The sequence below is a fragment of the Dufourea novaeangliae genome, unplaced genomic scaffold (assembly GCF_001272555.1).
Source record: "Dufourea novaeangliae isolate 0120121106 unplaced genomic scaffold, ASM127255v1 scaffold141, whole genome shotgun sequence".
Classification (NCBI taxonomy): Eukaryota; Metazoa; Arthropoda; class Insecta; order Hymenoptera; family Halictidae; genus Dufourea; species Dufourea novaeangliae.
In genome coordinates, this window is record NW_015374017.1 from 1,284,457 (window position 1) to 1,296,479 (window position 12,023).

Consider the following 12,023-nt stretch of genomic DNA (forward strand, 5'->3'; position numbering starts at 1 on the left):
CATACATATATAACATACAATAAGAATAGAAGAATATAACAATACATTTTTATCGACATTTCAATTCAATAATTTAAAATTTGATCCCACGAGGATTCCTGAAACAGAAACTAAAACGATTAGAAACATAATATCAAATTTCTTGAGATTGTTGACTCTTCATTTTGGCAAACAGAGATTCAGTGTACAAAATTTCTGCAAATAACCTGAAACAAAAAGTGATCCCTTGGATTAAAAGCTAAAAAAGAAGGGGTTAGTAGACATGAAGGATAAGAAAGTGTCAGACATTTTTATCGAGTATACAAAAAATAAAAAAATGAATTTACTAGAAAAGTTGTCAAACGACTGGATTTAAAATTCAATACGTCTCTGTGCAAAAATCGAACAAGAATAAATTTTGGAGAATACAAACACTAACTTTTTATATAATTAACTTTTATCGACGTTAGTGTAGTTTACAATTAACTTTTATAGACTACATTTTTTTCGTGTGTCAAAGTACAAATCAAGAAACAATCGTATTTTACTGTATCGAAATTTAAATTGTTTTCGTACAGAGATAGTATCAGCAAATTGAGAGCGACTCTAGTTAAAAATTTGCTATCAACATGAAGGATCGAATTGCATTTGCATATTTTTTCAGTTGCAAGTTTTTCATTAGTATCATATTTAGCAACAGTCCCGAGGAAACTTTGATTTTCGCAGAGATATTCCAAATATTTACAAAAATGAATACTATTTTGATATGAATGGCTTTTGCAAATTACGTATAACGATTCAAGAATTGACATATCACCAACTCTAACAACGAATAGTCACTTCTAAGGACTCTAATTACAAATTTAGTTTAATTTTTACGTGTCAATAACTAATCAAATCTATCATCATTGTCGATGCATAGATTTTTTAATATGTATTACAAATTGTAACGAACATTTGCAGAATTATTAAAAATAGAAAATTTTGTTTAGTAACATAAATATTCTTATCGACAGTATTTTCAATGTAAACACTTGGTGCACAATAATCAATAATAATAATTCAGTACAATAACAACAAAAATAGAAAAACAGCAGCCACGATAGGGCGCTAAACAAATAAAAAATAGCAGCCACAATAGGGCGCTAAACAAGTAAACAATGGCAGCCACAATAGGGCGCTAAACAAGTAAAAAATAGCAGCCACAATAGGGCGCTAAACAAATAAAAAATAGCAGCCACAATAGGGCGCTAAACAAGTAAAAAACAGCAGCCACAATAGGGCGTTAAACAAGTAAAAAATAGCAGCCACAATTGGGCGCTGACCAAGTAAAAAATAGCAGCCACAATAGGGCGCTAAACAAGTAAAAAATAGCAGCCACAATAGGGCGCTAAACAAGTAAAAAATAGCAGCCACAATAGGGCGCTAAATAAGTAAAAAATAGCAGCCACATAGGCGCTTATCAGTCGCAACACTAATCATTTGTCAATAAGTAGAGTGTCTCTTTTATTCGCCACTCTAATTTACTGAATCCAAAAATCAAAAAAACTCCCGTGCACCTTCAATGTGCAATACGCAACACTAACTTTAGATTGATGCAGTTAGTGCAGCCACCTGGGCTGTCGTGAACCACTCATTGCAGCTATTTCAGCTGCCTTGTGGTTCTGCTGTGGTTCCAGCATTGGGCATTTCATCGATCGCAACACTAAAACAAACCCGATCAATTCATATCGCAACACTAATTCAACAAAAGAAAACGACTTAAATAAAAAGTAATAAGCAATCGCGCTCAGTCATTTTCGCAACACTACCCTGAAAATAAAGAAATGATCTTAATGCAAACACGATCTCATCATTCGCAACACTACTCTGAAAATATAAAAATGATCTTAATGCAAACACGATCTCATCATTCGCAACACTATTCTCCAAGTAATTAGGAAGATTAATATTGACAATTTACAAAGCTAATGCAACCCGTGATCTAGTCTCATCCGCAACACTAATTCAATCCGCGATTTTGCCCAATATTGCTGGTCGTTGGGCCGATATGACGGCCAATATACAAACTACTACTACAATTACAGGCGAGTACAGTGAACAAATATTTAGTAATGACTCCACATCCGAAGATGCAGAGCCATTCGTTGCTGCCCTCTTGAGTACACAGTTTGTGCTGGGCCTCTTCTTTTCTTCGGCGGTCCGCCCCCTGAAACCCTAATGCTGCTCGGTTGTGGACGACCAACGACTCGAAGAGTCTGTATGATCGTACCACGAGTGCAATCGAGCAGGTCGTTCGTTTCGACAATCCTATCCTTCCGACCGCGACCGCGACGACGACCCCCTTGGGGTTCGCCGAATTTGAAGAATCGAAATCGAAATCGGAAGCAGACAGCATGCTCCGTCTGGACCAGTTTCGAATCGACGCTACAAATTATCCCGGTAGCAGGACTATCACGCGAAACCTACGCGAGCCTACGCGAGCCTACCCCATCGGAGAATGTGATAGCCTGCCCCGGCCCCTACCTACTTACAGTCTACTCGCACACATTCACACACCAGAAAGTATGCTACCTGCCTACCTAGCCCTATATTTAAAAAGAATTTGGCAAAAGACAGATTCTCACCAACACACAACACTCCACGGTTCTCAAGCATGCGCCCGGGTGCAAATCAACCGGACACCTAGAGAGGACGTCCCGGGACGCCTCCGACACCCGAACGTGATATTCAACTTGCACACTCTAATGTACGTACCATTTTCCTGAAATCGACTGGCAAAGGCTAGCATCCATTGCGAGAATAGAAAAATTGTTTAAGCAATATACGTATACTTGGTACACTTTATATCGATTACGCGTTAATTTTCTCGTCTGATAGCGAGATACTCTAAACCGGTACATATTCCATGGAAATTTTATTATAAACATTGTATAAAGCAAAGGAATATGTACGACCGATACCGGAAATTGTGCGAAATTGTTCCACGGAACAATTACAGATGAAATGTTAATTGATAGAAATCTAAACGACGCAATTCCACTGCCTGACCACACACACACATAAGTGGAAAATACGTCGTGCACGGTAAGCTAACGCATTGCCAGTCGCATAGACATGTTATTATTATATGAAATCAAGTCATCGTTCCCCGTTGCTCTCGCCCAACCAAGTAGCACCTGGGCACGTGAAAGGGTTCGAGCAACGAACACGGAATAATTATCCTGAAAATCCTAACTAAAATAATTATTACTTTTTGCTCTTCTAACGGGCTACTTCTCTTTGATTCTTTTTCATTTCATTTTGCAATAAAAGTGACTCGACTTTGTATTAATAAAAATTGAAAATCAAAGATTGACTATTTATTAATATTGTAGAATTTAGTTATTAAGACTCTAAGCAAGATTCTGCAATTAGATAAATGACTCTATGTATTGAATAACCCTCGGGCGATCCCGTCGTCAAAGTCAATATAAGACAACATAAGTGTAACAAACATGTCACTTTGACGCAGAAATCTACCCGTCGCGAAACGCCTTCTTGTAGATGGTTTGTAATATCATTTTGTTTAGCGTATCAAAATACACTACTTAATTTTTATTTATGTCTTCGAGCAACATGGTAGTACGTGTTTCTGATATAATTCAGTACAAACTGTTAATCTAGAATTGCATATTCTCAATGATGTTTCATGAATATTCTTATTTCTATTAAAAATATCAATGAAGACAAAGATATTAATCTGAAAACATCTTCACAGTAAACTGATATATTATATACTGTATTCAAATAGTAAATAAATTTAAGTTATATTCATTTAGTTATTTGTCTACAAATGACGGTATAACTGTTGAAAATAATAATTAACAGACTAATGGGTGAAATAAAATTTTATTAAATACTAATTATCATACAAAATTAACTCTAATACCAAAGGTGTCCATATGCCGCCCACGAGCTACAAGCAATTACAAGCTTCCCCTCGTAGGTTTCCCCGACTACCGACCTGATTGACCGATCAGATTGACTCGAGCGAGTCAATCCAAGTCCCATAGTCAGGGTACCTCCGGAGGGAAAGAATGCTGCTCGCAAGAGTAGATGGACACCTCTAGGTCTGCCCTTTTTTAAAGGACAGAATAAAAATACTAATTCCTTCTGCGTTTATACGTCTACCATACCAATATGTTTATGGAACACTACATGCTCGTGAAACACAGTAGTACCTTCCCTGCATTTAACGCTCACACTCCATTGAAGTGGACGTGAGTACACGCCAGTACGTCTCGGTACTCTACCCGTGTACGCAACCGTATGCGTTCTTTGCCAGTGGCAACGAAAACACCGGCCACGATAACTGGAAATCGCAATGCACTGTTCAATGGTCATACATGCGCAACGTGTTAAATTGTTCCATAACACGCGGTTTTTCACTAGGGCGTGCATATCGATGCACAGGTGACATAACTTAATACGTCTTCTTTTTATGCACCGATACTTTATCGCGATTCCCAGTACACGTGTTCCACTATTTCATGGAACTTGCAAATACGAATGATACCTTTGTGTCTCGCGACACTGGTTCCGGGATTGAAACGTGCTGTCGCGTCTCGTGGTATTGCGCTAACTGCTATAACATGCCTATCAAAGAAGGCACCACCACGTTTTCCCCTCTATTTTAAACATACCGGTGTGGTTTCTGTTCTTTCTACTCTATATTCGAATCTACGGTTGATATTTATTTCACACGTTAACAAGTTGATTATTATTCTTTTAATCAGCTGACCGTTATTTATAGACCATTGTGAATATATTGTATTTTCTATGTTCTGCAATTTTCCTTACGTAGATCGTATTTCGTTCTACATTCATAAATGATACCAAACGACTGTATTAAAATGACTATACTGAAATTATTGCATATATCATCATCAGTGAAAATCATTTCTAGTGAAATAAATAACATACTACCACGTTCTCAATATATACTCAATTAATAAAAAAATAACAACTATTTAAACAATAGAATGATCTCTATTGAAATATCCAAGATTAATATCTCATGTTAAATTGAACACTTAAAGATAGTACATCATAACCAATGTGATTTCGTCTATATGATGTTCGCCTTTAAGCCGAACATTAAATATTCAACTCATACTCTTTTAATACAAAATGGTTATGAATTATATTACTAATAATAAACGCGGCGTACAAGAAGACCTTAACCTAACTAAGAAACATAACAGATCATATATTACTCGCGGATATGCAATCGTACGATTGCATATCCGTGTTCACTGTACTCGCCAAAAGCACGTATACAACCAGTCGCCCGTGCCGTTTCGGACCAATCGTCCTACGACATGATTGGGGACTGGAGGAATAAAAACATTCACTCACCCGATGACTGAAGAGCTCCCTTTAATATTCTCTCTCGACGAATCTTGAAAAATGGTGTAGCTTCGCCCAAGGACATTCTCTGCAGTGTTTGTTTATGCAGCATCTGATAAATCTGAAACAAAGGAACAGAACACGTAATAACCTCTTCTCAAAACTCTAGCTGTTTCAGTTGAACAGTGTAAGTAATAAAATATAAGGATACTTACAATCTCTATTTGTAGAGCTTCGCCCAAAAATCCACTTCAGTGATGCACTGACTCTACTTTCGCGAACGAGTACTTTCAAGTAGAAAAAAAATGAAAATAAAAAACTATCGCGACCGAAAATCTCAACCGGCGAACAAATGATTCTACTTTCGCGACACACAAAGCAAAGAGTGTCCCGAAACTCTGAAAATAATTTGAGATTGTACGCAACAAACACTGACTCTAGTTCCGCGAAGACCATAATACATCTCCGGTGAGATCCTAATCGGCGCCAGTTCGCACCGCATAACAGACAAAACTTCGATGTAAACAAACACTGACTCGACTCGACCGCCTTGCACGCGGCCACCAAATACTGTGGAAAAAAAAGGGGGGAAAGAAATACAATACGGCGCACGTGCACCGGCTTAGCCCTTTTATTTTTATATTTTACCAAGTGTTTTTATCATGAAAATACTGTCATTCGACGATAAATATTCAAATATGAATTTAACTACGCAAAGGTACCATAGTTAAAAAATATTCCAAAATAATTCTCCATTGTTTCAATATATTATATTCATTACTGATATATATTTGTTATTAATATATTATATTGAAGACATTCGTCGTTAGAGTCTAAGAATGTTCGTTATTTCTGTCTACATCGCGTACCGAATTTTATAAATATTAAGAAAATCGTTGCAAGGATTAAAGTTTCGTTATTTACTTAAGCTTCGATGAGCATCGTAAACTACGCAGCTTCTATATATATAATTAAACTTACACCCAAAACCGTATATAAATACAAATACGATGACATCGTAATGATAAACTCGAAAAATTATTAAAATTTAAACAATTTCGCGACCGAGATCCAGTAAACTATGAGTATTTCGAATTGAAACTTCTGGAACATTCCCGTTTAAATTTCCTAATGGTCAAACAAGAAGCCATATTGAATGCTTCAATTGCGTTTGAACGCGATATATTTCTCGAAAAAATTCTTGTTTGCTTTCAGCACAGTTAATCAGAAAATCGCGATCAAGTTTACGGTCACAACAGTAAAAGTGTACTAAAATAAAAATATCTAGTGGAATATAAACTATTTTGTTGTAATGCATCACCAGAATTCACTAATTTCCCGCCAAATTGCGTCTAACGGGATTGGCATCGTTGGCGCGTTCTTGCTAGCCGGAATTCTGGAACAGAAAATAAACGTTAATACCAAATAATTATACTAAATTAACAATGACTGAGTCACAACGAAACAATTATTGACTCAAAGAGTGTCGCTAAAGATTGCAAATTAAACAAAAACTGCGTAAATACTAATTGGTACCGGGGGAGAACAGAAATCGTGAAACCAGTTCACTTTATCTAGCTATACCGAGTTAATTTACGATTATTTGCATTGAATTGAATAGATACTAAACAAATGTAACGATAGAGTGGTAATGTAGATACTAATAGCATAAATAATTTAAAGTAAAAAGTAATAATACTTACTTCGCCACGAGCGAGATCACTACACGTCTAATCAGTCCAGCTTCCCTGAGACGAATAACCGTTAGGCTGCTGACTGGCTGTCATTGGTTGGTTCGTTCATATGCGAGGCTCGTGATTGGTGCGTCGGTTGGTGAAGAACGTGAGGATTGGTCGCTTTCCTGCTTGCTCACTTTCTATTTGAACGAAATAGAATATTTACCGCCGAATTATGTTTCAATATATTTTCTTATATGCACCCGAGATTAATTCAGGAGGGAATGACAATCATGAAAGGGAAACAAAGAGACACACACTATCCCCGAAAATGTGATATTCCACTTCGTAATAGATCGAAAGTATTAATTTTGCTCTCGTCTTCTTGAAGTTTTCAATCCTCCAATGGTTCTCTAACGCCATCTATGATATATATATCCTTCAATTTGACAATGATGCCAACGTTTATGAAATACAATACAACAGATATTACCATTTAAATAATAAATCAAAACTATTTTTCATGAAGAAACCTTGACTAACTGAGCTCTAGTTGGGTCGAAATTCATTGTTTAATTACTCCCTCACCAATTGCCAGAAGGTAATTGATTGTGCGTATTAAGATTCTTATATCACGTTATCGGATAAAAAAAGTATAAAAACGAATAAAAAGGGAACGTGGGAAACGTAACATTACTAAAATCTTCATTAACGATGAAATTTAGAATAAGTTATCATATTTCATCAGTATTATATTCATCCTTTAAACCAAAGCATCGAATATTTTAATTCCCACCTAATCATATTGGATACACGTATTATGAATGGAATATATAATGCTCCATTTGTGCTAATAATACTCAGAATTCATGCTTTATTGGTAACGTCGGGTATTGGCACTGAAATGGTAAGAGGGTTACGTGCGTATCCCTCCGAACGTGGGATAAAAAAAATCATTGGATGATAGGTCTATTCTATACCTAGTCGGTGCCATTATATAGTATCAATATTCTTATCTTTAATCTTTAATTGATATTTTCTCCCTAAACAAAAAATGTCGTTCGAGTCAACCGCGTTGTAACATCACTTTATATGATTCATGCAATTTCAATTCTTACGAAATGTTACGTTCAGTTCTATAGAGACGCGAATAATACCAAAACATGAAGTGTAAATCGTGTAAATGCTACTTTCGTTGCGTTTGTTAAATTTTACTTTCTTTTATGAAATACGATTTTTTTTAGAATTGTCAGCCCTAATTTTTCCTGTAATAAGTTCAATGTCCCTGACAATTCTGGCGCCAAACGAGTGTACGCACAACTGGGTTTTTAACGATCGCTAATGTTTACTGTCAATTTATGAAGGATAAGCAATCAAAATCATTAGTGTCATCGTAATTTATTGAGTAATTTCCTTCGGGACGTGTTGTTAGATTGTGGACTGTATGCATTTATAACATAGTTGAATATGTAAAAGAAGCTAAATTCAGGTCTTTCAAGTGGTTTTCTTAAAGTCTTCATTTTTCCTTAAACTTTGTGGATCACTCAACAGAGAAAGAGAAATTCTATTTAAATTCTCGTCCCTTAGAATTAGACCGTACAAATCTATATTTGTATGAACATTCATAATCTAAACATTGCATTTACGCATTCTCTTTATATTGTTTTAGATTTGTATGTAACAATTGTATTTCTTTTAATTTCATTATGTACTATTATTTATTTCATCCTATTACACCTTATTTATAACTATTGCAGTTGAACAATTACAATGACGGAACCTGGATTGTCATTTGATGAAGAATTACCTTCACCAGATATATTCAACGATGTAGACAACACCATAAGTAACCATGAATTTTCTGATGATTGTAAGAGAATTATCATATGAGTACATAACATTTTTTACATGTATACCCCAATTTATTGTTCTATTATATTTGCTTTCATAAAGCTAGCTCAATGTCCATTGATATTAACGAACCAGAATCTTTTGATAACATACCCGAGTGGAAAGGCTTGAGCATGGACGAGATTTATAAGGGTTTAGGAGTATATGGTTGCCAGGAGCTCCGTCCCATTTCTCCTTCTTCTTCTCATATAGTATTAATATCGGTGAGAACGAACAAAAATTTTCAACTATTGTACTTAGATTTCAGTTGGAACATTTTCTAAAACAGTTACCATTGCCTGTACATGGAGTACCAAAGCCTTATCCTTCACATCAAATAGATAAATGGTGTCAGGATTATGTACGAATGCCACATTCGAAGCACAGTGTATATCCAATAGATCAGGTGTACTAATAGTAATTTTATATTGTGCTATTGTGGTCTATATGTGTCATCAGAGTTTAATTCATACTTTGTTATAGAATGGAACTCGACGTTGTCGTAATAGGTGGGAAATAATACAGGAATCATTACTTCAGAATTTTGTATCAACACAGCAACTGGAAACTGCAATACTTTCTTATAATCACATATATGCACAACGTTGGGATTTCGCAGCATTACATCATTTTTTTTCTGAGGTAGCAATTCAAATTCTACACATCTTATTAAACAAGTACATAATGTGTTCTACACATTAAATTCCAGGTGGTTGATGAAGACGAAACAAATATTTTTTTTGAAGTACTCGTGCCAAAGATGGTTCAACTTGCTTTGCAACTTCCTGTTTTGGTAACTGGGCCAGTGCCTCTTTTAAAACGTCATACTAATAGCACAATCAGCCTTAGTCAGTTACAAATAGCCTCTTTATTAGCTAATGCTTTCTTGTGTACATTTCCGAGACGAAATTCAACTAATCCACAGTCTGAATATGGAACATACCCATATATTAACTTCAATAGGTATTTCGTTACACACTTAAATAAGTTATCAATCACAGGTTATTAAATATATTTCGTTTTAATGTGTATATGTATTTAGGTTGTTTTCAGCATATAAGAAGGAAAAGTGGAATAGATGTGAATCAGTAATGGAGAAATTGAAATGTATATTTCATTACTTTAGAAGGGTAACATCGAAAGGTGGGTACATTAATTTTTTTAAGGAAACATGTACAAGGAATAAACATATTGCAAATGTATTAAATATATTCAGCTTAATTTTATAAGAATGAAATAGAATTTGAACTTTACTATAATCTTGCCATAGAGCAGCCCCTGAAGGTGTAGTAACAATACAACGACGATATATTTCGAAGTCGGATTGTCCAAAATGGAACGAACAAGTACAAAAATTGCCGCCTTTGCACATAACAAGTAAAGGAACAATCGAAACGGAAGGAGCTGGACTCTTACAAGTGGACTTTGCAAACAAGTATCTACATTTTCAAAATTAATGTTAGGCTGAATTACATTGATTCATCATTCAGAAAATTTCAAAAATCTTTTCAGATATGTAGGTGGTGGTGTTCTTGGTTTAGGGTGTGTACAAGAAGAAATAAGATTTGTAATCTGTCCGGAATTACTGGTAACGATGCTTGTTACGGAAGAATTAGATAATACCGAAGCGTTAGTTATCAGTGGTATCGAGCGGTACAGCAAATATAAGGGTTATAGTAACACTTTCAAGTGGATGGGAGACTTCGTTGATGAAACACCTAGAGACAGCAGTGGAAGACGACTGACAACTATTGTGGCGATCGATGCTCTTTATTTCAAGCAACCTCAGTCACAGTTCAGCATAAGCAACATAACAAGAGAACTGAATAAGGTTACAAATTGAATGGCAAACGTAATCATAATAACAATTGTGGTAAAATCTAATAATTTTATTCTGTACAGGCGTATGTAGGATTTGTTGGCTGTGAAAGTAACAAAAATAATTTGCCTGCAATCGCGACCGGAAATTGGGGATGCGGCGCTTTTCGAGGGAATCCAAAACTGAAAGCATTATTGCAACTAATGGCTGCAGCTGTTGCGGGTCGATCCGTAGTTTATTTCACTTTTGGAGATACAAATTTACTAAACGATATAGCTGAGATGTATTCGCATTTTGTAAAACACGAGACGAACATAGGTATTTGTTTAAACTGAATTCGTCTCGTAACATTCCACGCTTACAGAGAAATTAATTATGCTCTTATACTTTCAGCCCATATATTTTCTTTGCTGTCACAGTATCAAGAACTCGCTACTACTGGGAATATGGATTTCTACAAATTCTTGTATAACCGAAGTAAAGTGAAGCCTTTGACGCAATACCTACATAAGCCATTGCAAACAAAAACTTCTACTGTGAAGGAAGTTGCTTTTAAAAGAAGTAAAAGCGTCAGTATAGATAACAGAAGATCTTTCCATTCGGATGGTAAGTATCAACAAACGGAAGAAGAGAGAATACAAGGATGGTTGGCTGGTTACGAAGAAGATATAAATAAGAAGAGAACAGAAAACGTAACTGAACATTACACAGAAGTGAAAAATGTGGTGGGAAAAGAACAGAATCAGGATAGAGATAGTATGGAGAAAAGTGTGGAACAAATTCAAGATAAAGATAGCACGGAGAAAAGAAGAAAACAGTCTTTGTGGAAAATTTTAGAGGATTCAGTACAGACTAAACCAATTTATGAACATCGATTGACAGGTCTCGAATTGTTGGATTCAAAGCAAGAACTTATTTCCCATCAGACGACTGATGATAGCAGTATGCCAGCACAACCTGGAACCCAGTCGCCGGTGATGTCAGCTACAGCACATAGTACAAGCGAATCCATTGAAACTTCGAGCAATTTTTCTACAATACCTGGTATACTAAATTCGCCGGTTAAGAAAACGGGACAAAGGAAAATTTCTGATTTCTTTCAACGAACGTCTTGAAAGTTATGGAATAGTTTTGACTGAACATTTAATTGAAGATATTCTGAATGCGCATACTCTGTATATAACACGATACTGAAGAATAAAAAAAATAATTGTAAATAATTGTTCTATTTGGAGAAATTTGAATGGTGCCAGTGGTTAATGTAATTA

At 35.6% G+C, this 12,023-nt stretch overlaps 1 protein-coding gene across 1 annotated transcript; it reads left to right on the forward strand.

The window, feature by feature from the left end:
• Positions 1-8,696: 8,696 nt before the first annotated feature.
• Positions 8,697-11,661, forward strand: LOC107188860 (poly(ADP-ribose) glycohydrolase-like). Its single transcript, XM_015577239.1, is given in 12 exon segments — positions 8,697-8,719; positions 8,804-8,916; positions 9,000-9,160; positions 9,226-9,342; positions 9,420-9,578; positions 9,646-9,899; positions 9,979-10,079; positions 10,212-10,371; positions 10,449-10,767; positions 10,839-11,073; positions 11,149-11,528; positions 11,530-11,661. Coding segments are annotated over 11 exon segments (2,049 nt in total). The 5' UTR covers positions 8,697-8,719; positions 8,804-8,816; the 3' UTR covers positions 11,593-11,661.
• The last annotated feature ends 362 nt before the right edge of the window (positions 11,662-12,023 follow it).